Source organism: Rhinichthys klamathensis, unplaced genomic scaffold, assembly GCF_029890125.1.
Source record: "Rhinichthys klamathensis goyatoka isolate OS25496 unplaced genomic scaffold, OSU_Roscu_1.1 h1tg000461l_1, whole genome shotgun sequence".
Taxonomy (NCBI): Eukaryota; Metazoa; Chordata; class Actinopteri; order Cypriniformes; family Leuciscidae; genus Rhinichthys; species Rhinichthys klamathensis.
Genome location: NW_026606950.1, coordinates 392,502 through 419,515, shown reverse-complemented (window position 1 = coordinate 419,515; position 27,014 = coordinate 392,502). Strand labels below are relative to the sequence as shown.

Genomic DNA, 27,014 nt, shown 5'->3' with positions numbered 1-27,014 from the left:
TGCCTGCTCTTTTATGAAGTACTGTGAATTCGGACATACTTCTTTTGTCACATGCTGTTTTTCGCCTACTATATAATAGGGAAGTTAGCGATTTTGGATGCAGCCAACCATTTACTTAATTCCTGGATGAATCAGCCATTTGAACGAATCGAATGAATGACTCAATAACTTACTCATTTAGACATGTACCGCCACCTACAGTGTTGGTATCTTTTTTAGCGTATCATTTCATTAAAAAAATTATTTTATATTTTGGTGATAATAATGGCTTAAAATTATTTTTGGGGGGTAATTTATCAGCCAAACTTTGCCTCCGCGAAGTGGATTAAAATCGTCCAATGCACAGCTAGCCGTGGATTATCACGCTTACACCATGGTCATGACCAAAAGGGTCAAACTGATGGTTATTTTCATCAGTTACAGCTTGTAGATCTAGCATTCTGCCCACGTGGAATCAGACACAGAGATAAAGTAGTGAGTAAGATTACATTTATTTTAATTAATGAATTATAGCATTTATTTTATTCATTATTGAGAGAGAGAGGGGGGGGGGGGTGTACCTGTGTCTGTTCAGCGTCTTTCTCTATTGACAGGTTTATTATTAAGTTTTTACTATTATTAAGTTGAATTATTTCATAATACCACTTAACAGCCCTATATATATATATATATATATATATATATATTAGTGCTGTCAAACGATTAAACTATTTAAATCGCGATTAATCGCATTAATGTCATAGTTAACTCGCGATTAATCGCAATTAATCGCACATTTTTATCTATTCTAAATGTCTCGATTTCTTTTTGTCCCATTATTTTTTTCTCATTTTAATGCTCTTATCAACATGGAAAAGTGGATCGGCTTGCTTTGTGCAAATGTTTTTTATTGAAAACAACACTGGCATATACTGTGTTCAATTTCACACTAACATTCTCACTTGGAGCAAATAATCTCTCACACAATGTAACACTGTCCATCAATAAAAGGGTGAAAGAAATGCTGACGAGGTCCTGATATTGACGAGGGGGCGGAGAATTCGCATCAGCTGTGTGTGTGTGTGTGTGTGTGTGTGTGCTTGGCCATCATCAAGTGGTATTTCAGACTGGACGTGCTGCGATGATGATAGCTCAGTTCACAACGACAAAACACACAGATCACTTTGGTCTCGTCAATGGAACCATTTGGCAACTTTTTAAAAATAAACTTTCAATTCAGAATCTTATTGGCATCCATTTCGGCGTCTCGCGCTCGTCAACCACTCAAAACGTAACGTTAACCTACTATTTGGCCGGATCGCAAGCCTAAACAAGTGTGTGCGGCGTGCCTGTTGTTTTGTTTCCGGTCTAGCTAGATCCGCTTGCGCTTTGGTCGACGAAGCAACAAAACGTCCTCGCGCGGCACAAGCCATTGAAATGAATGGGTTTCATAGCGCAGCGCCGCGTCCTGTTGCAGAAGCATGTGAAAAAAACGACAAAGTTTGCTAGGCCAAAAAGGCCGGTAATCACACAATAAAAAAATTTACACCAATAAAATGGGTTTGCGTTAACGCCGTTAATAACGCGTTTAACTGACAGCCCTAATATATATATATATATACACTCACCGGCCACTTTATTAGGTACCCCATGCTAGTAACGGGTTGGACCCCCTTTTGCCTTCAGAACTGCCTCAATTCTTCGTGGCATAGATTCAACAAGGTGCTGGAAGCATTCCTCAGGGAGTTTGGTCCATATTGACATGATGGCATCACACAGTTGCCGCAGATTTGTCGGCTGCACATCCATGATGCGAATCTCCCGTTCCACCACATCCCAAAGATGCTCTATTGGGTTGAGATCTGGTGACTGTGGAGGCCATTTTAGTACAGTGAACTCATTGTCATGTTCAAGAAACCAATTTGAAATGATTAGAGCTTTGTGACATGGTGGAAGTAGCCATCAGAGGATGGGTACATGGTGGCCATAAAGGGATGGACATGGTCAGAAACAATGCTCAGGTAGGCCGTGGCATTTAAACGATGCCCAATTGGCACTAAGGGGCCTAAAGTGTGCCAGGAAAACATCCCCCACACCATTACACCACCACCACCAGCCTGCACAGTGGTAACAAGGCATGATGGTTCCATGTTCTCATTCTGTTTACGCCAAATTCTGACTCTTAACATCTGAATGTCTCAACAGAAATCGAGACTCATCAGACCAGGCAACATTTTTCCAGTCTTCAACTGTTCAATTTTGGTGAGCTCTTGCAAATTGTAGCCTCTTTTTCCTATTTGTAGTGGAGATGAGTGGTACCCGGTGGAGTCTTCTGCTGTTGTAGCCCATCCGCCTCAAGGTTGTGCGTGTTGTGGCTTCACAAATGCTTTGCTGCATACCTCAGTTGTAACGAGTGGTTATTTCAGTCACTGTTGCCCTTCTATCAGCTCGAACCAGTCTGGCCATTCTCCTCTGACCTCTGGCATCAACAAGGCATTTCCGCCCACAGAACTGCCGCTCACTGGATGTTTTTTCTTTTTCGGACCATTCTCTGTAAACCCTAGAGATGGTTGTGCGTGAAAATCCCAGTAGATTAGCAGTTTCTGAAATACTCAGACCAGCCCTTCTGGCACCAACAATCATGCCACGTTCAAAGTCACTCAAATCACCTTTCTTCCCCATACTGATGCTCGGTTTGAACTGCAGGAGATTGTCTTGACCATGTCTACATGCCTAAATGCACTGAGTTGCCGCCATGTGATTGGCTGCTTAGAAATTAAGTGTTAATGAGCAGTTGGACAGGTGTACCTAATAAAGTGGCCGGTGAGTGTATATATATTATATCAATAATCATAATTAATATATATATATATTAATAATTTTTCATTGCATGCTTTAAATTATTAAAATTGATTAATGATTAATTCTAACTTAAAAGACACACAGGTCAAGGAACATTGAGATGAGCACAACCTCGACAAACATCCATTTTTAAAGGGCTTAATCCAGTTGATGTGTGGGGAATAGCAGTTCTTATGAATGAGATGGAAAGCCAGATGGAATGTGTGTGTTCATGGACCAGACATAAGACGACAGTGGGTGTTGTTCTGCGTCACTACGAGCCTGAAGCTTATCTTGGCCTACTTTCTCACTAAATATGAAGACAGTGGAAAAAATAGCATTAATGTTCACTCGTCACCTTGGAGACGAGCCTCTCGCTCCGTCGTGGGCTTCAAAAAGACATCTGAGGCACTGCCGAAACAATGCATGCTTTCCTCATCTGCGTTCTTTGGTTTCAATGTTGGCCTAGATAATCATTTGCTTGCCCTTGCGATGGGTCTTGTTTGTGAGTGTGTATAATTCATGTGCAGCTTTTTCCAGTGCTTGTTCCTATTCCTCTCTGAGAGGATTTAGCTTCTGTGACACAGGCGTAGTGATGCGGTTTCAGACAGAAGCGCTCTGAGCACGTGCAGAAGAGCGGGGGTGGCACTCACGTGTCTCGTAATGCCCAGCATAGATCCCTCTCCGTTACTGGCATTTCTGTGTGATGTCTGAGACCTGAAGCAAAGCGGTACACATATGTCCGTGATATGGCCTGATAGCGTGCGTGGAAGTCGCTGTGGACACGGTAAGCCCTGGTGATTCTGGGGGGAAAAGACAGAAAAGCAGACACTGATTCAAATCTGGTAATGCACATGCTCATGTGTTTGTTTTGCAAACTCCCCCGCCAATTTCCACTAAAAAAAGGTTCAAGTTAGTCCAGAGTAATCAAGACACTGGAGGAAATATCATAACACTGGTTCTCATGAAAGAAAAACAATAGTCACTCAAAATTCAAATGCATCTTGATGTAATAACAAACAAATCTGGTTAAGCGAAGTGGTGCGCGCGACACGGAAATATGTTCCTTTATCTGACATTTCAGCCACTTCTGCTACAATGTTAACATAGCGTATTTTTAAACTTTTTTTTTAACCTGTTAACTGTCACCCCCCTTTTTTTTAATAGACATGAAAATGCACATTTCGAACATAAATGGTTGTAATTCAAGAATGCTTTGGAATATAGATGTAAGATTGGTCTTGTTTTAAAGAAGACATTTGGCAGATTTATGTAGAAGTGAAATAAATTAAGAAAGTGAAACAGAAAAAAAGTTATAGAAGTTTGAGTTTATGGAAATGTACAATGTAAAAAAATTAATTATTCATATTTTATATAAAATATATATTTTCAAAACCTGGGCTACTCTAAAACTGCAGAAAAATCAAAGCCAAAAATCTGAACAAGTTGTGTTTCAAATTTTAGGTTGATATCTCAAAAAATGAGCTTTCAGTAAGATTTTGTTTGGGCGCAGTACCAAACTTTTTCAGTAGATGACAACCAGACTCCATTACTGCCCATATAAGGGCGCCACCATTTCCATGTGTGTTTTGAGTGATATGAACCATTATTTCCACAATTTTCATACAATTTATGAAGTAGAGATCCTATTCAGAAGTAGTATGGGAAGTTTGGCAGATTTTGATATGAATTCAACCTCTAATAAACACATACAAAGAACACGCATGTGCGTCATAGCTCGCTGCCACATCACAAATGGTGAATTTATTATTTTTTTCTTTATATTTAAAACATTTTCAGACCTTTTTTTCTAAAATAATTGAATGGATGCTATCTTTTGAACTCTTGGCATGAAAACAAACTAGGTTTCTACAATTTTTTTGCATGATTTTTCATGTTCATTGCTATTTCAAAATAAAGGTCTGAACACGCCTTAGGAGTATGAAAATATTCTTGTTGCAAATTGATAAATTACGGCTCCTCTGTAATTTATTTTGAAAATCAATCACCAAATATGGAAACTAGAGATTGTACGCTTTCAAATGATATATAGTTTGTCAATATTACTTAAGGTTTTTACTAAGATATTATTGTTTTAAAAATATAATGGCAAACGTCCCACCTGTGGGACGGTGACAGTTAAGGGCTAGGATTGGAAATGTGTTAAAATAATTAATAAAATAATGATATTAATAATTAAATTCCATAAACCAAAAAATAAATATATTTTTTAATTATGTTAATAACAGTTTTAAAAGTTTGGAAACATACTTTTTTTTATGTTTTTGAAAGAAGTCTCTTCTGCTCACCTGCTCATGCATTTATTTAATCAAATCATATTTTCATTTTATTATTATCAATGTTGAAAACGGTTTATGCTGCTTAACATTTTTGTGGAAACAGTGAAACCATTCAAAAATTAGTTGTAAGATTAACAAAACAGAAATGCATACTTTTAAGCAAGGATGCATTACATTGATCAAAAGTGACACTGAAGACATTTATATTGATACAAAAGTAAATAAATGTAATAAATGCAAATAAATGCTGTTAATTTGAACTTTCAATCATCAAAGGTACTGAGACTTATACTGAGATATACACTCACCTAAAGGATTATTAGGAACACCATACTAATACTGTGTTTGACCCCCTTTCTCCTTCAGAACTGCCTTAATTCTACGTGGCATTGATTCAACAAGGTGCTGAAAGCATTCTTTAGAAATGTTGGCCCATATTGATAGGATAGCATCTTGCAGTTGATGGAGATTTGTGGGATGCACATCCAGGGCACGAAGCTCCCGTTCCACCACATCCCAAAGATGCTCTATTGGGTTGAGATCAGGGGCCTCATTTATAAAACTTTGCGTAGGATTTGCGTCAGAAGTGGCGTACGGACGAAACATAGGACGTGCGTACGCACAGAAATATTCGGATTTATAAAACCGTGCATCCTACGCATTTTTCCCTTAATAAATCACAATCAATTCTAAATGTAGCGCAGCTTTTGCGGCTTCATGTCACACCCATAGTTGCCCATAAATAGTCCGTGAAACGCCCATAAGTTAATATTCATCGATTGCGAAATCATGGCAAACATAGAGAGGAAATCAAAAAAACTTAACTTCACTCAATGTGAAGTAGAAGTTATCGTTGGCGAGGTGGAAAAGAGGAGAAAAATGTTGTTTGGAGGCCACAGTGTGGGCATTACTAATGCCAAAAAGGCACTTGAGTGGCAAAAGGTTGCAGACGCTGTAAATTAGGGCTGGGGTAAACGATTATTAATTAAACGATTAGTCTGTCGATTATTTTATCGATTAGTCGACTAATCTAACGACTAATTGAACGATTCTTTTTTGTAACATGGAAATTGCAGGAGTGCACATTCAATGCACAACAATTTTGATCTGGTTCTTACAGAGTATCTACACTGTAAAATGTTTGGTAGGCTACTCAAATGAGCCCTATCACACTTGGATGTGGTGCTCATTTTAATGTTTTCAGTGCTCATAAAAAACATCCGGACTGATTTTTCGGTTTTGTTGACGGGGGTGGGGTTTACATGCGCTTCATAAGGCACACACGCACATTTGCACACACACGCGCAAGGTCTCTCGCTCTCTCCCTCGCTGCGCGCGCTACACGGTTTGGAGCTCGCGAGCTCTAGATTCGGGGAGATTTTAACTAATTTGCGGTCATCAGGGAGCCGCTATCACTATGCAGGAGACTTGGGATGTCAACTCCATTTGACAAAGAGCGCAAATAACGACACCTTTACGTTTGGGACTAAATTTGAAGTATAGATGGGTTTCCAATGACGTCACATTCCTCCCCAGCGCCATCTTGTGTGTCATACCTTCGATGATTTAGTGCGAGCTGGGTTTTTTTAGGACTTTTTCTTTTGTTGGGACTTTTGCATGGCTTTGTTGTGAATTCTGTGAAGAGGTTGCTGTTTCGTCCTCGATTCTGCAATGTTTCGGTCTCCCACGTGTGTGTGGCGAGCTGTACCGCCGGGAACGGTGCAAAAAAATAAATACATAAATAAATAAAGAAGCGTCGACAAAAAAATATGACGTCGACGTCATCGACGCGCCGCTACAGGCCTACTGTATATGCTGTAGCCTCACAACCTCGGACTGTGGCCGAAATAAAAAAGAAATGACAAGCTACAGATGTCGGTTATAATCTACTTGGAAATGGGAAATAGTTCAGCGCAAATGTAATTTCTTGCAGCTTTCTGAATGATTGAGACATAGGTCTACGTCACACGTTATTTTATCAAAAATAAAACAAACTAAAGGCATATGCATGAATACCATGATTCCGTAGCTGAGTCGGTGTTTGTGTTTGAAAGCTCCGTCGAATCAATTCATTAATCCTTGATTTTCTTTTTTACCACTAATTTATAAACAAGCACTTTCTATTTTTATATCATGGGAACTTATCCTCGATACTATTCCTTATAAAAAACAATCGGATTGCTTTGATATCGCTACTTAGACCCAACTTTGCGAATCTCGGCTACTAGCCTTTAGTCCGCTAGCATTTCACGCGTGGCCTCGCGCCTATTGACCGTCTGATTTTACACCCGTTTCACTGAAAGGATACAGGTTATATCCAGCATTTCAGTCCTAAATTACTAGTGATATTGGTAGTATCACTACTAATCTACTGTTCATCTGTTATGGCGAACATATCAGATGTGTGTCTAACGTTACCTCTGAGTGCAGGTGAGGACACATTCGAACTCATTTCGGTACGATTGGAGCTTGAATCGGTGGAGAAACAGATCCGTGGTCTGCTAGAGAGGCAAGCCGAGCTGCGGGATCGGCGATCAGCGCTTGAAACGTCACGCGCCGATGCACACAAGTCAGTGGTTAGTAACTTTTTGACTCCGACTTCGTCCACTCCGTGCGTTTCTCTGCCCAGGAGGACGCGATCATCTCTGGCATCATTCACTCCGGCACCAACCCAACACCATGGACCCTGGGTGATCCCACAGCGGAAGACACGAGCCAGGACCAGAGCAAGAACCTCTCCGCCCCTCCCGGTCTTCGAGATCTCCACCCGGAACCGCTTCTCCCCTCTTCGCGAGTCGGAACGCGACGACGCCGTGATCATCGGCACTTCCATGGTCCGTCATGTCCGTGCTACCTCAGGTAAGGGTAAGGTGCGCACTCACTGCCTTCCTGGTGCTCGTGTACTTGATGTCGCCGCACAGGTTCCCGAGATCCTGAACGGTGAAGAGCGCGTCGGAGCTGTGGTGCTTCACGCTGGAACAAACGATATCAGGCTGCGGCAGACGGAGGTTCTGAAGAAGGACTACAGGAGCCTGATCGAGGCGGTACGCAGCACAGCGCCTGAGGCAACGATCATCGTGTCTGGACCGCTTCCCACGTACCGACAAGGACAGGAAAGGTTCAGTAGATTATTTGCACTTAATGAATGGTTAATGTCATTGTGTAATGAACAAAAACTGCTCTTTGTAAATAATTGGAATCTGTTCTGGGAGCGACCTAGGCTCTACCGTGCTGATGGCCTGCACCCCAGCAGAATCGGAGCGGCTGTTCTGTCGGACAACATCTCCAAGACGTTACACACCGTATGACTAGAAAATCAAATTCCAAATCACAGTCTTTGCTGTGCCAATTTAATTGATATAAGTAGTGTAGAATATTATATAGAAACTGTGTCTATTCCTCGTTTAGTGAGGCCAAATAATAAATCCACTGTAGGATCTAGGAAAAATCTTATTGTAATTAAACCTGAAAATCTAAATATCAGTGAACAAAAACAATTTCTAAAACTAGGTCTTCTAAACATTAGATCGCTCACACCTAAGGCGGTTATTGTAAATGAAATGGTCACAGATAATAGCTTCGATGTACTTTGCCTTACTGAAACCTGGCTTAAACCAAACGAGTATTTCGGTCTAAATGAGTCTACCCCACCAGGATACTGTTATAAACATGAGCCCCGTCTGATCGGTCGTGGCGGCGGTGTTGCAACAATCTATAGAGATATTCTTAATGTAACTCAGAAAACAGGTCACAGGTTTAATTCGTTTGAAGTACTGGTGCTAAACGTTGCGCTCTTAGATGTAAGAAATAAATCCCTATTATCTCTAGCCTTGGCTACTGTATATAGACCTCCAGGACCATATGCTGATTTCCTAAAAGAGTTTGCAGACTTTCTCTCAGATCTATTGGTCAATGCCGATAAAGCAATAATTGTTGGAGATTTTAACATACACGTAGATAACACAAACGATGCGTTAGGGACTGCGTTTACAGATTTATTAAACTCCTTTGGGGTCAAGCAGAATGTCAGTGGTCCCACTCATCGTCTAAATCATACACTAGATTTAATTATATCATACGGAACCAATCCAACCGATATAGATATTATACCGCAAAGTGACGATCTCACCGATCATCACATGGTAACTTGTATAATACGCACTGCTGAAATTTGTCATGTTGCGCCACGTTATAAACCAGGCAGAACAATCCTTCCGACCACTATAGATAGATTCTCAAATAGCTTACCTGATCTATCTCAGCTGCTCAGTGAACCCAAACAAACAGATGAACTAGAGGAAATGACTAGCAGTTTGAGCACCATTTTCTCTAGTACATTAGATATTGTTGCACCAATTAGATCAAAAAAGGTTAGAGAGAAAACTAAAGCACCATGGTACAACAGTGCTACGCATGCTATCAAGAGAGAAACTCGTAACCTAGAGCGTAAATGGAAACAAACTAATTTAGAGGTCTTTAGAATCGCGTGGAAAGACAGTATGTCTCGTTATAAAAAAGCTCTAAAAGCAGCCAGGGCTGAGCATCTCCGCAAACTAATAGAAAATAACCAAAAATATAGCTGCGAGCAGCGATTACGGGCCCAAGCCGGTGGCACCGCAACCCCGGTGCCTTTAGTTACCTAAAGGCACCGGGGTGGCGGTACCACCGGCTTTGGCCCTTCATCGCTGCTCGCAGCTATATTTATATATATATATATATATATATATATATATAAAGCCGGTGGCACCGCCACCCTGGTGCCTTTAGGGTTATTGTGCACGACGTGCAAAAACGTAACCCTGCTTTGACTGTCGAAAAGAAGTGTGCTGTAGAGCTTGTATCAGTGTGGGCTCTGCAAAAGTGTGCATTGAGGGCACATATCAACCACAAAGTATGCGAGAGCAACCTTCTGAAAGGTCAGGTCTACATCCAGGTCTACATCTGCCGTGTGTTTACATCATAGTAGTGAAGTTTGAAGCAATCAGGTGATTTCAAAGCTTTTTGAAAGTGACAGACTTCCTGCTGCCAGTTGGTGGCGCTATAACCGGGGTGGCGGTGCCGCCGGCTTTGGCCCTTTCATCGCTGCTCGCAGCTATATTTATATATATACACACACAAACACACACACACACACACACACACATATATATATATATATATATATATATATATATATATATATACATAAATATATATATATTGTTTTTTTAAGAGACAAGACAGAATATTACTTGCCTGATCTGATTAGAAAAATAGTGTTTGTGTGTGTGTGTGTGTGTGTGTGTGTGTGTGTGTGTGTTTGTGTGTGTGTGTGTGTGTGTGGCGTAATTGAACAATGTAGACATAAAAACATACTCCGTCCTTTTGTTCATACAGGACATTATTCAAACTGCAAAGTGTTTACTTATATTTGTGTACACTTGCAATAAAACACAACATTGTGCTTTTGTCAAGCTATAAACTCTTGTCAAACTGTAAACTACAACTGTCACCCAACCAAAATCTCTTACACACACACACACACACACAGTTTAAAAGCAAAAAATATCAAACAATCCTATTTAAAAACAGTCTGTGGGAGCCATCTTTTGGACATTCATCATATCGCATTGGTTTTCATTTCTTGTCATCAAACAGAGCCCTAATCTGTTTATTTTTTCAGTTACACATTCTACATTGATTAAAAAAGAAAAATCAAATGTGTTTTTATTTTATACAGAAATAAATAATCTATCATTCAGATGAGAATAAAGTTAGTGTTAGTTCAAATTCAGGGTATATGCAGGAATCTTGAAGTTAATTTTAATACCTTTTCAAGACTTTTTCAAGACCTTCTCAATATTTTTTAATACCTCACCGCCACTTCAAGCTGTAACCATTTACATTAGTGATACTTTTAACTTAACAGTTTTAGTTTGTGATAAAGACTATAGACCACTCTGATAAAAAAAATTAAAAATCAAATAGGCTGGTATAGTAAATCAAAGCAAAGTTTATTAAAAAACAAAACAAAACTTTGCTCCACCCTCAACAACAATCATGCTGACATGTGCCTCAGTTCTTCGTTTAAAAAAAAAATAAAAAAGACTAAATTTACACACTTTTACGATGTTTTTGGGACTCAAAATGTTGGACAGCTAATTCAGAAAAAATTAGGGATGCACCGAAATGAAAATTCTTGGCCGAAAACCGAAAAAGAGGAACCCAAGGCAGAAAAAACGAAAACCGAAACACCGAAAGAAATTATGCCAATTATTAGTACCATTGCATTTGTGGTTATGACTGTGTACAAACTTTACTAAAATCAAGGCATTGTAATTGCATAAATTAACATTTTCAAAGAATAAATCAATTACAAATTATGCAAATATTTATTTAGCACAATGCACAGTATAAAATAAAATTCAAACTAAAATGTTTAACTTGACCCCACTCATGTGTACATTAAATAATAATCTGCTGGCCTGCAGAAAGGTTTTAAAATGAAATGTTCTCTCATAAAAACAAAGCCGAGCACGAACTTCTCATCACACCAGCACCCAGTTTGCACGTCTAAATTAGTTGATTACATTTTAAAAATGAGCATACACTAGCATAAAAAGCCATTTTAATGGACAAAGGTCCATGTTTAATACAAATGTACACGAAACTTAATGAAATATGTTTAGTGAAATTTGAAAATATTTAAGAGAGCGTTAATTTAATACATATTCCTATACATATTTTGTTGTAACGTCACAAGTAATAATCTCAGGGTTTACTGGGTTTTACATGATTATTTTTCTATTGGTGGTGGTAGGGGAGACCGGGGACGGTTGTAACACTTTTTTCTTCAGCACCTAAAACGACCTTTTTTTTTTAGCTACACGTCTGAAACTTTTAGGCAAAGTACCCATATTTGTCTACTACAAATGGCAACAATTTAAATTTCTTCAAAATATATCACAGACTTTGTGAGATGATCATGAATACAAGGTGGTCCTTTGTTACAACCTACCCCACTACTAGGGTAGGTTGTAACACATACTGGGGTAAGTTGTAACAGGTAGACAAAATGCACAAAAACTAAGGGTATTCCAAGTGATATGCCACAACATCATTTTTATTTTAAATGAATGGCTGCAACAATAAAATATGTGTGAATATGGGGGGTGTATGTGCATATTTCGTGTTTGTGCATGTGTAAACAATGGTGACAAGAACAAACAAATGAAATGCATTTTTAAGTCACAATGGTGAAAAAGAACAAAGAAATGAAATGCATTTTAAGTCACAATGGTGACAAGAACAAACAAATGAAATGCATTTTACGTCAAATGGTGACAAGAACAAACAAATGAAATGCATTTTAAGTCACAATGGACTTATACACTAACACAATAACACTTTCAAAACACGTGTTACAACCTACCCCGCCACTGTCACAATTGTTTAACTAGCTGTACCATACTAAAAAATAAACATTGTCACGTGTTTATCTTTCTTCTTCTCACCGATTCCTGATGGTTAGAGGACAGTTACTTGAGTAGCTCCCTGTCGTTTCAAAGAATAGTACAACAGCGAGCGCGTCAAGTATAAACGCCTCGACCGTTTGGAGCGGTGCGCGCGCTGTCTGTGGAGACTCGCGCTGCAGAGGCAGGCGAAAGTATAAACAAGGCTTCCGTCTCCTCGCGGGTTCAGATATACTGAAATACGTCCACATCGCAGACATGTTGCTTCAGACAAGCACGTGCAGGTCGCGGTTTCTGTTTGCGTCATCACAACATTTCGGCCGTATTGTTTCGGTGATAAAAGTCTTTCGGCCGAAAACCGAAAATGCACTTTTGGGCTATTTTCGGCGGCCTATTATTCGGTGCATCCCTAGAAAAAATACTTTCAAAATTTAAGACTTTATAAAGCCGTGATAAGACTTTTTAATACTTTTTAAGGGTCTTAATTTTCCCAAAATTGATTTATCACCTTTTAATACTTTTCAAGACCCCGCGGATACCCTGAAATTTTAAGGAAAACAAATATATGATCTGAAATATAGCACATTCATTTAAAATTCATTCAGGTTCAATTACCAAACATACAATCTTAATGTAATTTAAAGCAAACAATACATTTAAAATATATGGGTTGTATGACTATTTTTTAATATAAAAAGATATATATCCAAAAAGACAAGGCCTAAAGTTTAACAAGGGTTAAACTCTTATCACTGTAACAGACACAATCACACACACAATCACACACACACACACACACAAGTCAAATCACTTACATTTTACATGCAATATTGACTTTTTTTCTGTTTCAGCAGCGAAAATAGTTAAACAAAGATCACAGCAGAACCATCGCGCATCTCACAGCAACGCGTTCTCATTACTGAATGATTCAGCATTTTGAACGAATCGGTTGACTCAAAGATTCAATGACCAATCAATCCATAAACATCTATAGCCGCGTTTCCACCGCAATTGCCCGGAACAATTTGTCCCAGGAACTTTTTTCCCAGGAACTTTTTTTGCCCCAGACCGGTAGCTTTCTGCGTTTACATCGCGGTCTAAAGTACCGGGTAAACTGCGCGCGACTGCTCATTGCTTGCTTGTGACGGACAGTAGACTGTAAAAGACAGTAATCAGTTTTGAGCGCCACATTTATAATAAATATGGAAGAGATTCACACTGTGCTGCAGTTGTTTGAGATGTATTGGTTTACTAACCAGGTAATTAACAAAACGGCAGAAAAGAGACGAGCACTGATACTAAAGCGTGTTCAGAAAGCTCGTAATGCTAACGTTAGATCTAAAATTAGACAGCGTATGTTATCAGCTATTGCGGACATTGACCGTGAGAAGGCTGGGACGAACGCGCAGAAAATTTCTCTTCCGCAAATACGCTTAATAAAGCCTGAATCTCGTCGTCGGTCCAGCTGCCTTTTTTATTTTTATTAAATTCCATATTTGCAGACAGACAACTCTTACTGCATGGAACTTCATTACTGCATGAAGCCACGAACTGCAATAGATTCTAAAAATTCCGGTTAAAATAAAATGCTGCGCGGAGTTATCCAATCATAATGCGGCGTGAACACAACCAATCAGCATGTTCAGCGCACAAGCCCCACCCGCGAAAGTTCCTGAACTTTGAAAAAGTACTACCTCGCGAGCAGGGACTTTCGGAGGGGGAAATATCTACCCGGAACTTCATTTAGACCCTGGTTCCTGCGGTGTAAACACACCGAGTACCAGGCCAAAGTTCCTAGTTCCTGGGTAAAGTTCCTGCGGTGGAAACGCGGCTTATCTCATTCATGAATGACTCAGTCGTTCAAACGAATGAATCAATGACTCGCTCATTAAGACGGTCGCCTGGCGACACCTAATGACGGTTTAGTGTTATGTTTAAAAGTATCATTCTTTCCAACGATTGTTAATTAACTCATATTTGAAACATAAGCTATATTTATATATATACATACATATACACACACATACACAAAAATAAAATAAAAACACATTTGAAACGTGTTTGCTTACTAAATTGTGAGCTGAACGAAAGTTGCAGCAAATATCAGCAACAGGAGTCAAATTTCATTAATCACGAGAGTGAAGAGCTGACTGAAAAGATGATGATGGAATAGGCTATTTTATGTAAAAACGCCTATTTAAGCGAATCTGTCATTGTACTCTTTTATTGTTGTGTTTTCCGTGAAAAATAATAGACTATTGAACTCACAATTCAAGCAATCGGCCCCCGAAATTGCACTAATTTTAGTGACACTAAAAAGTATGCGGCTGCACTGGCATTCATAATGGTGCGCGTCCATGGCGACGAGCGAGCAGAACAGAGCGAACGTTTAGTTAATTTCTACTTCCATAGGAATTCATTCGAGCGCCACCATTTCAATGTCTGTGCGGACGTCCATATTATACTTTCGCTTTCAAGTTAGTGTTTTTAAACCCCCCAGCGGGAGGTTTACACAATTGGTTTACACAATCACACGTTGATTAACCGGTGGGAAAATATTCCCATAGTAACATCCCTAATATATAAATATTTATAAATTCAATAGGCCTACCTGATTTTGAACACAAGAGGGCAGTATAGCACTATATATGATTTGGATTATTATTATTTTTGACTAAACAACCATTCTGGCTGTTTTTAAACTTAAAAATAATTCTTAAATTGAAAAAAAGGAATAAAATGGGTTTAGTTCTAATATTTGTATAATTTTATATAAAAATAAATGGTGTATAATTACATTTTAGAAAGATATGAGACATGCCCTGATTCTTTTTTTGACATTACTTGAATCCCTCAACCATAGCAAAACCGTTTGAGATATTCAATATCTGTTCACAATTTAGCATCTTCAATGTATTTTCATCATGTTGAAAAAGTTTGGCATGAATAAAATAAACTACTTAGGAGGAGTAGCTAAAAACTCAGAATCTGAAATCCACATTCAAACCAAAATATCTGACTTCCTGTTGGTCGTAGCTAATTACGGTAAATTAGAAAGTTGTCCGGCTCGAAGAGTACAATATACATATCGAGTTTTGTTACTGTAGATAAAACTAACCCCCCCACTTTTGTCAAAAGCATTTAGAAAGTGACACACTTCCTGCTGCCAGTTGGTGGCGCTATAACTTTGACTCACAATAGTCACATCCATGTGATCGGCCTCTTACAGCGATCACACTGCTGAAGTTTCATCAAGATCAGTTAATGTATGCAGAAGTTATAACGCACTTCTTGTTTGTTGTTTCTCGCCATAAATTCGTTTCCTCGCCACGGCCAAACCGTTCGAGATATCAAAAATCCCCTCGCAAACTTTCATCCTCAATGTCTTGACTTCATGCTGACCGAGTTTCGTGCCGTTTGTTTGAATTCTCTAGGAGGAGTATTTCACATTCCATTGCGTGTGTTTTACCAACAACCCTAAATAGCCGACTTCCTGTTGGGCTGGGGTAAAAAGTAAGAGTGTGAAGTATATATGAAACGAGGAGATCTACATGTGTACCGAGTTTCATATTATTACATGCAAGCGTGTTTGATTTATGGACCATGTTTTCGGACCCCGTTCCAGGGGGCGCTGTCGAGCCCCCCTGCCACGCCCGGGTACTATCTTCAGACCGGCCCTGATGGCCGCGGGTTCTGACATGTGTGCAAAGTTTCAGGAGTTTTTGAGCATGTTAAGGCCTCCAAAAGTGTCCAAAAGGTAGCAGAAAAATAATAATAATAATAAATATAGCTGCGAGCAGCGATTACGGGCCCAAGCCGGTGGCACCGCAACCCCGGTGCCTTTAGTTACCTAAAGGCACCGGGGTGGCGGTACCACCGGCTTTGGCCCTTCATCGCTGCTCGCAGCTATATTTATATATATATATATATATATATATATATATATATATATATATATATATATATATATATATATATAAAGCCGGTGGCACCGCCACCCTGGTGCCTTTAGGGTTATTGTGCACGACGTGCAAAAACGTAACCCTGCTTTGACTGTCGAAAAGAAGTGTGCTGTAGAGCTTGTATCAGTGTGGGCTCTGCAAAAGTGTGCATTGAGGGCACATGTCAACCACAAAGTATGCGAGAGCAACCTTCTGAAAGGTCAGGTCTACATCCAGGTCTACATCTGCCGTGTGTTTACATCATAGTAGTGAAGTTTGAAGCAATCAGCTGATTTCAAAGCTTTTTGAAAGTGACAGACTTCCTGCTGCCAGTTGGTGGCACTATAACCGGGGTGGCGGTGCCGCCGGCTTTGGCCCTTTCATCGCTGCTCGCAGCTATATTTATATATATACACACACACACATATATATATATATATATATATATATATATATATATATACATATATATATATTGTTTTTTTAAGAGACAAGACAGAAAATTACTTGCCTGATCTGATTAGAAAAATAGTGTTTGTGTGTGTGTGTGTGTGTGTGTGTGTGTGTGTGTGTGTGTGTGTGTGTGTGTGTGTGTGTGTGTGTGGCGTAATTGAACAATGTAGACATAAAGACATACTCCGTCCTTTTGTTCATACAGGACATTATTCAAACTGCAAAGTGTTTACTTATATTTGTGTACACTCGCAATAAAACACAACATTGTGCTTTTGTCAAACTATAAACTCTTGTCAAACTGTAAACTACAACTGTCACCCAACCAAAATCTCTTACACACACACACACACACAGTTTAAAAGCAAAAAATATCAAACAATCCTATTTAAAAACAGTCTGTGGGAGCCATCTTTTGGACATTCATCATATCGCATTGGTTTTCATTTCTTGTCATCAAAAAGAGCCCTAATCTGTTTATTTTTTCAGTTACACATTCTACATTGATTAAAAAAGAAAAATCAAATGTGTTTTTATTTTATACAGAAATAAATAATCTATCATCCAGATGAGAATAAAGTTAGTGTTAGTTCAAATTTTAAGGAAAACAAATATATGATCTGAAATATAGCACATTCATTTAAAATTCATTCAGGTTCAATTACCAAACATACAATCTTAATGTAATTTAAAGCAAACAATACGTTTAAAATATATGGGTTGTATGACTATTTTTTAATATAAAAAGATATATATCCAAAAAGACAAGGCCTAAAGTTTAACAAGGGTTAAACTCTTATCACTGTAACAGACACAATCACACACACAATCACACACACACACAAGTCAAATCACTTACATTTTACATGCAATATTGACTTTTTTTCTGTTTCAGCAGCGAAAATAGTTAAACAAAGATCACAGCAGAACCATCGCGCATCTCACAGCAACGCGTTCTCATTACTGAATGATTCAGCATTTTGAACGAATCGGTTGACTCAAAGATTCAATGACCAATCAATCCATAAACATCTATCTCATTCATGAATGACTCAGTCGTTCAAACGAATGAATCAATGACTCGCTCATTAAGACGGTCGCCTGGCGACACCTAATGACGGTTTAGTGTTATGTTTAAAAGTATCATTCTTTCCAACGATTGTTAATTAACTCATATTTGAAACATAAGCTATATTTATATATATACATACATATACACACACATACACAAAAATAAAATAAAAACACATTTGAAACGTGTTTTCTTACTAAATTGTGAGCTGAACGAAAGTTGCAGCAAATATCAGCAACAGGAGTCAAATTTCATTAATCACGAGAGTGAAGAGCTGACTGAAAAGATGATGACGGAATAGGCTATTTTATGTAAAAACGCCTATTTAAGCGAATCTGTCATTGTACTCTTTTATTGTTGTGTTTTCCGTGAAAAATAATAGACTATTGAACTCAGAATTCAAGCAATCGGCCCCCGAAATTGCACTAATTTTAGTGACACTAAAAAGTATGCGGCTGCACTGGCATTCATAATGGTGCGCGTCCATGGCGACGAGCGAGCAGAACAGAGCGAACGTTTAGTTAATTTCTACTTCCATAGGAATTCATTCGAGCGCCACCATTTCAATGTCCGTGCGGACGTCCATATTATACTTTCGCTTTCAAGTTAGTGTTTTTAAACCCCCCAGCGGGAGGTTTACACAATTTGTTTACACAATCACACGTTGATTAACCGGTGGGAAAATATTCCCATAGTAACATCCCTAATATATAAATATATATAAATTCAATAGGCCTACCTGATTTTGAACACAAGAGGGCAGTATAGCACTATATATGATTTGGATTATTATTATTTTTGACTAAACAACCATTCTGGCTGTTTTTAAACTTAAAAATAATTCTTAAATTGAAAAAAAGGAATAAAATGGGTTTAGTTCTAATATTTGTATAATTTTATATAAAAATAAATGGTGTATAATTACATTTTAGAAAGATATGAGACATGCCCTGATTCTTTTTTTGACATTATTGTCCTCGATCAGAGCCCTAATCTGTTTATTTTTTCAGTTACACATTCTACATTGATTAAAAAAGAAAAATCAAATGTGTTTTTATTTTATACAGAAATAAATAATCTATCATTCAGATGAGAATAAAGTTAGTGTTAGTTCAAATTTTAAGGAAAACAAATATATGATCTGAAATATAGCACATTCATTTATAATTCATTCAGGTTCAATTACCAAACATACAAATCTCAATGTAATTTAAAGCAAACAATACATTTAAAATACATGGGTTGTATGCTATTTTTTTTTATATAAAAAGATATATATCCAAAAAGACAAGGCCTAAACTTTAACAAGGGTTAAACAATCACTGTAACAGACACAATCACACACACACACACACACACACACACACACACACACACACACACACACACACACACACACACACACACACACCCACACACACACACACACACACACACGTCAAATCACTTACATTTTAGATGCAATATTGACTTTTTTTTCTGTTTCAGCAGCGAAAATAGTTAAACAAAGATCACAGCAGAACCATCGAGCATCTCACAGCAACGCGTTCTCATTACTGAATGATTCAGCATTTTGAACGAATCGGTTGACTCAAAGATTCAACGACCAATCCATAATCTGTCTCATTCATGAATGACTCAGCCGTTCGAACGAATCGTTTGAACGAATGAATCAATGACTCGCTCATTAAGACGGTCGCCTGGCGACACCTAATGACGGTTTAGTGATATTAAGTATCATTCTTTCCAACGATTGTTAATTAACTCATATTTGAAACATAAGCTATATATATATATATATATATATATATATACACACATATATATACACACACACACACACACACACACACACACACCCACACACACACACACACACACACACGTCAAATCACTTACATTTTAGATGCAATATTGACTTTTTTTTCTGTTTCAGCAGCGAAAATAGTTAAACAAAGATCACAGCAGAACCATCGAGCATCTCACAGCAACGCGTTCTCATTACTGAATGATTCAGCATTTTGAACGAATCGGTTGACTCAAAGATTCAACGACCAATCCATAATCTGTCTCATTCATGAATGACTCAGCCGTTCGAACGAATCGTTTGAACGAATGAATCAATGACTCGCTCATTAAGACGGTCGCCTGGCGACACCTAATGACGGTTTAGTGATATTAAAAGTATCATTCTTTCCAACGATTGTTAATTAACTCATATTTGAAACATAAGCTATATATATATATATATATATATATATATATATATATATATATATATATATATATATACACACATATATATACACACACATATATATACACAAAAATAAAATAAAAACACATTTGAAGCGTGTTTGCTTACTAAATTGTGAGCGGAACGAAAGTTGCAGCAAATATCAGCAACAGGAGTCAAATTTCATTAATCACGAGAGTGAAGAGCTGACTGAAAAGATGATGACGGAATAGGCTATTTTATGTAAAAGCCCCTATTTCAGCGAATCTATCCTTGTACTCTTTTGTTGTTGTGTTTTCCGTGAAAAATAATAGACTATTGAACTCACAATTCAAGCAATCGGCCCCGTTATTGCACTAATTTTAAAGTGACACTAAAAAGTATGCGGCTGCACTGGCATTCATAATGGTGCGCGTCCATGGCGACGAGCGAGCAGAACAGAGCGAACGTTTTTTAGTTCATTCCTACTTCCATAGGAATTCCCTCGAGCGCTCTGCACGTGGCCATTATCAATGTCCCGTATTTAAAAGCTCTCGGTCCTCAGTCACATACCAAATATATGTATAATGTATATATAAATATAATTTTGGACACAAGAGGGCAGTATGGCCCTATGTATAATTTTGTGTTTAAACTAAAAGAGCCCCTCCCCCCCTCCCCACACAGACACACACGAATGGCAGGGTGCATTCTCTCTGTCAGAGGGAGAGGGAGAGAAAATTCTCAGAAACATCCACATTCAAACCAAAATATCTGACTTCCTCTTGGTCTGAGCTAATGACAGTTAATTAGAAAGTTGTCCGGCTTGATCTGAACCATATGCATACCTGTGTCTGTCGAGTTTCATGCAATTTCAAGCATGCTAAGAGTCTCAAAAGCATCAAACAAGAATATTAAAGTTTGATGTGTTGCCACGGCAACAGTATCTAAGATATCAATAATCCTTTCACAGGTCTACATCTGGCGTGTGTTTACATTATACACATAAAGTTTGAAGCAAATCGGGTAAAAATAAGAGGGTGATTTCAAAGCATTTAGGAAGTGACACACTTCCTGCTGCCAGTTGGTGGCGCTATAATTTTGACTCACAATAGTCACATCCATGTGATCGGCCTCTTACAACGAACACACTGTTGAAGTTTCATCAAGATCAGTTAATGTATGCAGTAGTTATGACACACTTCCTGTTTCACGTTTCTCGCCATAATTTTGTTTCCTCGCCACGGCCAAACCGTTCGAGATATCAAAAATCCCCTCGCAAACTTTCATCCTCAATGTCTTGACTTCATGCTGACCGAGTTTCGTGCCGTTTGTTTGAATTCTCTAGGAGGAGTATTTCACATTCCATTGCGTGTGTTTTACCAACAACCCTAAATAGCCGACTTCCTGTTGGGCTGGGGTAAAAAGTAAGAGTGTGAAGTATATATGAAACGAGGAGATCTACATGTGTACCGAGTTTCATATTATTACATGCAAGCGTGTTTGATTTATGGACCATGTTTTCGGACCCCGTTCCAGGGGGCGCTGTCGAGCCCCCCTGCCACGCCCGGGTACCATCTTCAGCCCGGCCCTGATGGCCGCGGGTTCTGACATGTGTGCAAAGTTTCAGGAGTTTTTGAGCATGTTAAGGCCTCCAAAAGTGTCCAAAAGGTAGCAGAAAAATAATAAGAAGAATAATAAATAATCCTAAGGAAAACAATAGGGCCTTCGCCCTTTGGGCTTGGGCCCTAATAATAATAATAATAATAATAATAAATATAGCTGCGAGCAGCGATTACGGGCCCAAGCCGGTGGCACCGCAACCCCGGTGCCTTTAGTTACCTAAAGGCACCGGGGTGGCGGTACCACCGGCTTTGGCCCTTCATCGCTGCTCGCAGCTATATTTATATATATATATATATATATATATATATATATAAAGCCGGTGGCACCGCCACCCTGGTGCCTTTAGGGTTATTGTGCACGACGTGCAAAAACGTAACCCTGCTTTGACTGTCGAAAAGAAGTGTGCTGTAGAGCTTGTATCAGTGTGGGCTCTGCAAAAGTGTGCATTGAGGGCACATATCAACCACAAAGTATGCGAGAGCAACCTTCTGAAAGGTCAGGTCTACATCCAGGTCTACATCTGCCGTGTGTTTACATCATAGTAGTGAAGTTTGAAGCAATCAGGTGATTTCAAAGCTTTTTGAAAGTGACAGACTTCCTGCTGCCAGTTGGTGGCGCTATAACCGGGGTGGCGGTGCCGCCGGCTTTGGCCCTTTCATCGCTGCTCGCAGCTATATTTATATATATACACACACAAACACACACACACACACACACACATATATATATATATATATATATATATATACATAAATATATATATATTGTTTTTTTAAGAGACAAGACAGAATATTACTTGCCTGATCTGATTAGAAAAATAGTGTTTGTGTGTGTGTGTGTGTGTGTGTGTGTGTGTGTGTGTGTGTGTGTGTGTGTGTTTGTGTGTGTGTGTGTGTGTGTGGCGTAATTGAACAATGTAGACATAAAAACATACTCCGTCCTTTTGTTCATACAGGACATTATTCAAACTGCAAAGTGTTTACTTATATTTGTGTACACTTGCAATAAAACACAACATTGTGCTTTTGTCAAGCTATAAACTCTTGTCAAACTGTAAACTACAACTGTCACCCAACCAAAATCTCTTACACACACACACACACACACACAGTTTAAAAGCAAAAAATATCAAACAATCCTATTTAAAAACAGTCTGTGGGAGCCATCTTTTGGACATTCATCATATCGCATTGGTTTTCATTTCTTGTCATCAAACAGAGCCCTAATCTGTTTATTTTTTCAGTTACACATTCTACATTGATTAAAAAAGAAAAATCAAATGTGTTTTTATTTTATACAGAAATAAATAATCTATCATCCAGATGAGAATAAAGTTAGTGTTAGTTCAAATTTTAAGGAAAACAAATATATGATCTGAAATATAGCACATTCATTTAAAATTCATTCAGGTTCAATTACCAAACATACAATCTTAATGTAATTTAAAGCAAACAATACATTTAAAATATATGGGTTGTATGACTATTTTTTAATATAAAAAGATATATATCCAAAAAGACAAGGCCTAAAGTTTAACAAGGGTTAAACTCTTATCACTGTAACAGACACAATCACACACACAATCACACACACACACACACACAAGTCAAATCACTTACATTTTACATGCAATATTGACTTTTTTTCTGTTTCAGCAGCGAAAATAGTTAAACAAAGATCACAGCAGAACCATCGCGCATCTCACAGCAACGCGTTCTCATTACTGAATGATTCAGCATTTTGAACGAATCGGTTGACTCAAAGATTCAATGACCAATCAATCCATAAACATCTATCTCATTCATGAATGACTCAGTCGTTCAAACGAATGAATCAATGACTCGCTCATTAAGACGGTCGCCTGGCGACACCTAATGACGGTTTAGTGTTATGTTTAAAAGTATCATTCTTTCCAACGATTGTTAATTAACTCATATTTGAAACATAAGCTATATTTATATATATACATACATATACACACACATACACAAAAATAAAATAAAAACACATTTGAAACGTGTTTTCTTACTAAATTGTGAGCTGAACGAAAGTTGCAGCAAATATCAGCAACAGGAGTCAAATTTCATTAATCACGAGAGTGAAGAGCTGACTGAAAAGATGATGACGGAATAGGCTATTTTATGTAAAAACGCCTATTTAAGCGAATCTGTCATTGTACTCTTTTATTGTTGTGTTTTCCGTGAAAAATAATAGACTATTGAACTCAGAATTCAAGCAATCGGCCCCCGAAATTGCACTAATTTTAGTGACACTAAAAAGTATGCGGCTGCACTGGCATTCATAACGGTGCGCGTCCATGGCGACGAGCGAGCAGAACAGAGCGAACGTTTAGTTAATTTCTACTTCCATAGGAATTCATTCGAGCGCCACCATTTCAATGTCCGTGCGGACGTCCATATTATACTTTCGCTTTCAAGTTAGTGTTTTTAAACCCCCCAGCGGGAGGTTTACACAATTTGTTTACACAATCACACGTTGATTAACCGGTGGGAAAATATTCCCATAGTAACATCCCTAATATATAAATATATATAAATTCAATAGGCCTACCTGATTTTGAACACAAGAGGGCAGTATAGCACTATATATGATTTGGATTATTATTATTTTTGACTAAACAACCATTCTGGCTGTTTTTAAACTTAAAAATAATTCTTAAATTGAAAAAAAGGAATAAAATGGGTTTAGTTCTAATATTTGTATAATTTTATATAAAAATAAATGGTGTATAATTACATTTTAGAAAGATATGAGACATGCCCTGATTCTTTTTTTGACATTATTGTCCTCGATCAGAGCCCTAATCTGTTTATTTTTTCAGTTACACATTCTACATTGATTAAAAAAGAAAAATCAAATGTGTTTTTATTTTATACAGAAATAAATAATCTATCATTCAGATGAGAATAAAGTTAGTGTTAGTTCAAATTTTAAGGAAAACAAATATATGATCTGAAATATAGCACATTCATTTATAATTCATTCAGGTTCAATTACCAAACATACAAATCTCAATGTAATTTAAAGCAAACAATACATTTAAAATACATGGGTTGTATGCTATTTTTTTTTATATAAAAAGATATATATCCAAAAAGACAAGGCCTAAACTTTAACAAGGGTTAAACAATCACTGTAACAGACACAATCACACACACACACACACACACACACACACACACACGTCAAATCACTTACATTTTAGATGCAATATTGACTTTTTTTTCTGTTTCAGCAGCGAAAATAGTTAAACAAAGATCACAGCAGAACCATCGAGCATCTCACAGCAACGCGTTCTCATTACTGAATGATTCAGCATTTTGAACGAATCGGTTGACTCAAAGATTCAACGACCAATCCATAATCTGTCTCATTCATGAATGACTCAGCCGTTCGAACGAATCGTTTGAACGAATGAATCAATGACTCGCTCATTAAGACGGTCGCCTGGCGACACCTAATGACGGTTTAGTGATATTAAAAGTATCATTCTTTCCAACGATTGTTAATTAACTCATATTTGAAACATAAGCTATATATATATATATATATATATACACACATATATATACACACACATATATATACACAAAAATAAAATAAAAACACATTTTAAGCGTGTTCGCTTACTAAATTGTGAGCGGAACGAAAGTTGCAGCAAATATCAGCAACAGGAGTCAAATTTCATTAATCACGAGAGTGAAGAGCTGACTGAAAAGATGATGACGGAATAGGCTATTTTATGTAAAAGCCCCTATTTAAGCGAATCTATCATTGTACTCTTTTGTTGTTGTGTTTTCCGTGAAAAATAATAGACTATTGAACTCACAATTCAAGCAATCGGCCCCGTTATTGCACTAATTTTAAAGTGACACTAAAAAGTATGCGGCTGCACTGGCATTCATAATGGTGCGCGTCCATGGCGACGAGCGAGCAGAACAGAGCGAACGTTTTTTAGTTCATTCCTACTTCCATAGGAATTCCCTCGAGCGCTCTGCACGTGGCCATTATCAATGTCCCGTATTTAAAAGCTCTCGGTCCTCAGTCACATACCAAATATATGTATAATGTATATATAAATATAATTTTGGACACAAGAGGGCAGTATGGCCCTATGTATAATTTTGTGTTTAAACTAAAAGAGCCCCTCCCCCCCTCCCCACACAGACACAGACACACACGAATGGCAGGGTGCATTCTCTCTGTCAGAGGGAGAGGGAGAGAAAATTCTCAGAAACATCCACATTCAAACCAAAATATCTAACTTCCTCTTGGTCTGAGCTAATGACAGTTAATTAGAAAGTTGTCCGGCTTGATCTGAACCATATGCATACCTGTGTCTGTCGAGTTTCATGCAATTTCAAGCATGCTAAGAGTCTCAAAAGCATCAAACAAGAATATTAAAGTTTGATGTGTTGCCACGGCAACAGTATCTAAGATATCAATAATCCTTTCACAGGTCTACATCTGCCGTGTGTTTACATTATACACATAAAGTTTGAAGCAAATCGGGTAAAAATAAGAGGGTGATTTCAAAGCATTTAGGAAGTGACACACTTCCTGCTGCCAGTTGGTGGCGCTATAACTTTGACTCACAATAGTCACATCCATGTGATCGGGCTCTTACAACGAACACACTGTTGAAGTTTCATCAAGATCAGTTAATGTATGCAGTAGTTATGACACACTTCCTGTTTCACGTTTCTCGCCATAATTTTGTTTCCTCGCCACGGCCAAACCGTTCGAGATATCAAAAATCCCCTCGCAAACTTTCATCCTCAATGTCTTGACTTCATGCTGACCGAGTTTCGTGCCGTTTGTTTGAATTCTCTAGGAGGAGTATTTCACATTCCATTGCGTGTGTTTTACCAACAACCCTAAATAGCCGACTTCCTGTTGGGCTGGGGTAAAAAGTAAGAGTGTGAAGTATATATGAAACGAGGAGATCTACATGTGTACCAAGTTTCAAATTATTACATGCAAGCGTGTTTGATTTATGGACCATGTTTTCGGACCCCGTTCCAGGGGGCGCTGTCGAGCCCCCCTGCCACGCCCGGGTACCATCTTCAGCCCGGCCCTGATGGCCGCGGGTTCTGACATGTGTGCAAAGTTTCA

At 38.2% G+C, this 27,014-nt stretch overlaps 1 protein-coding gene across 1 annotated transcript in view; it reads right to left on the bottom strand.

The window, feature by feature from the left end:
- The window catches only part of pusl1 (pseudouridine synthase like 1), a 53,514-nt gene that overhangs the window by 13,258 nt on the left and 13,242 nt on the right, over window positions 1–27,014 (bottom strand). The window contains exon 4 of the mRNA XM_056236660.1: window positions 3,474–3,623. Coding sequence (XP_056092635.1) covers window positions 3,474–3,623 — 150 coding nt within the window. The remainder of the gene's footprint in view (window positions 1–3,473; window positions 3,624–27,014) is intronic.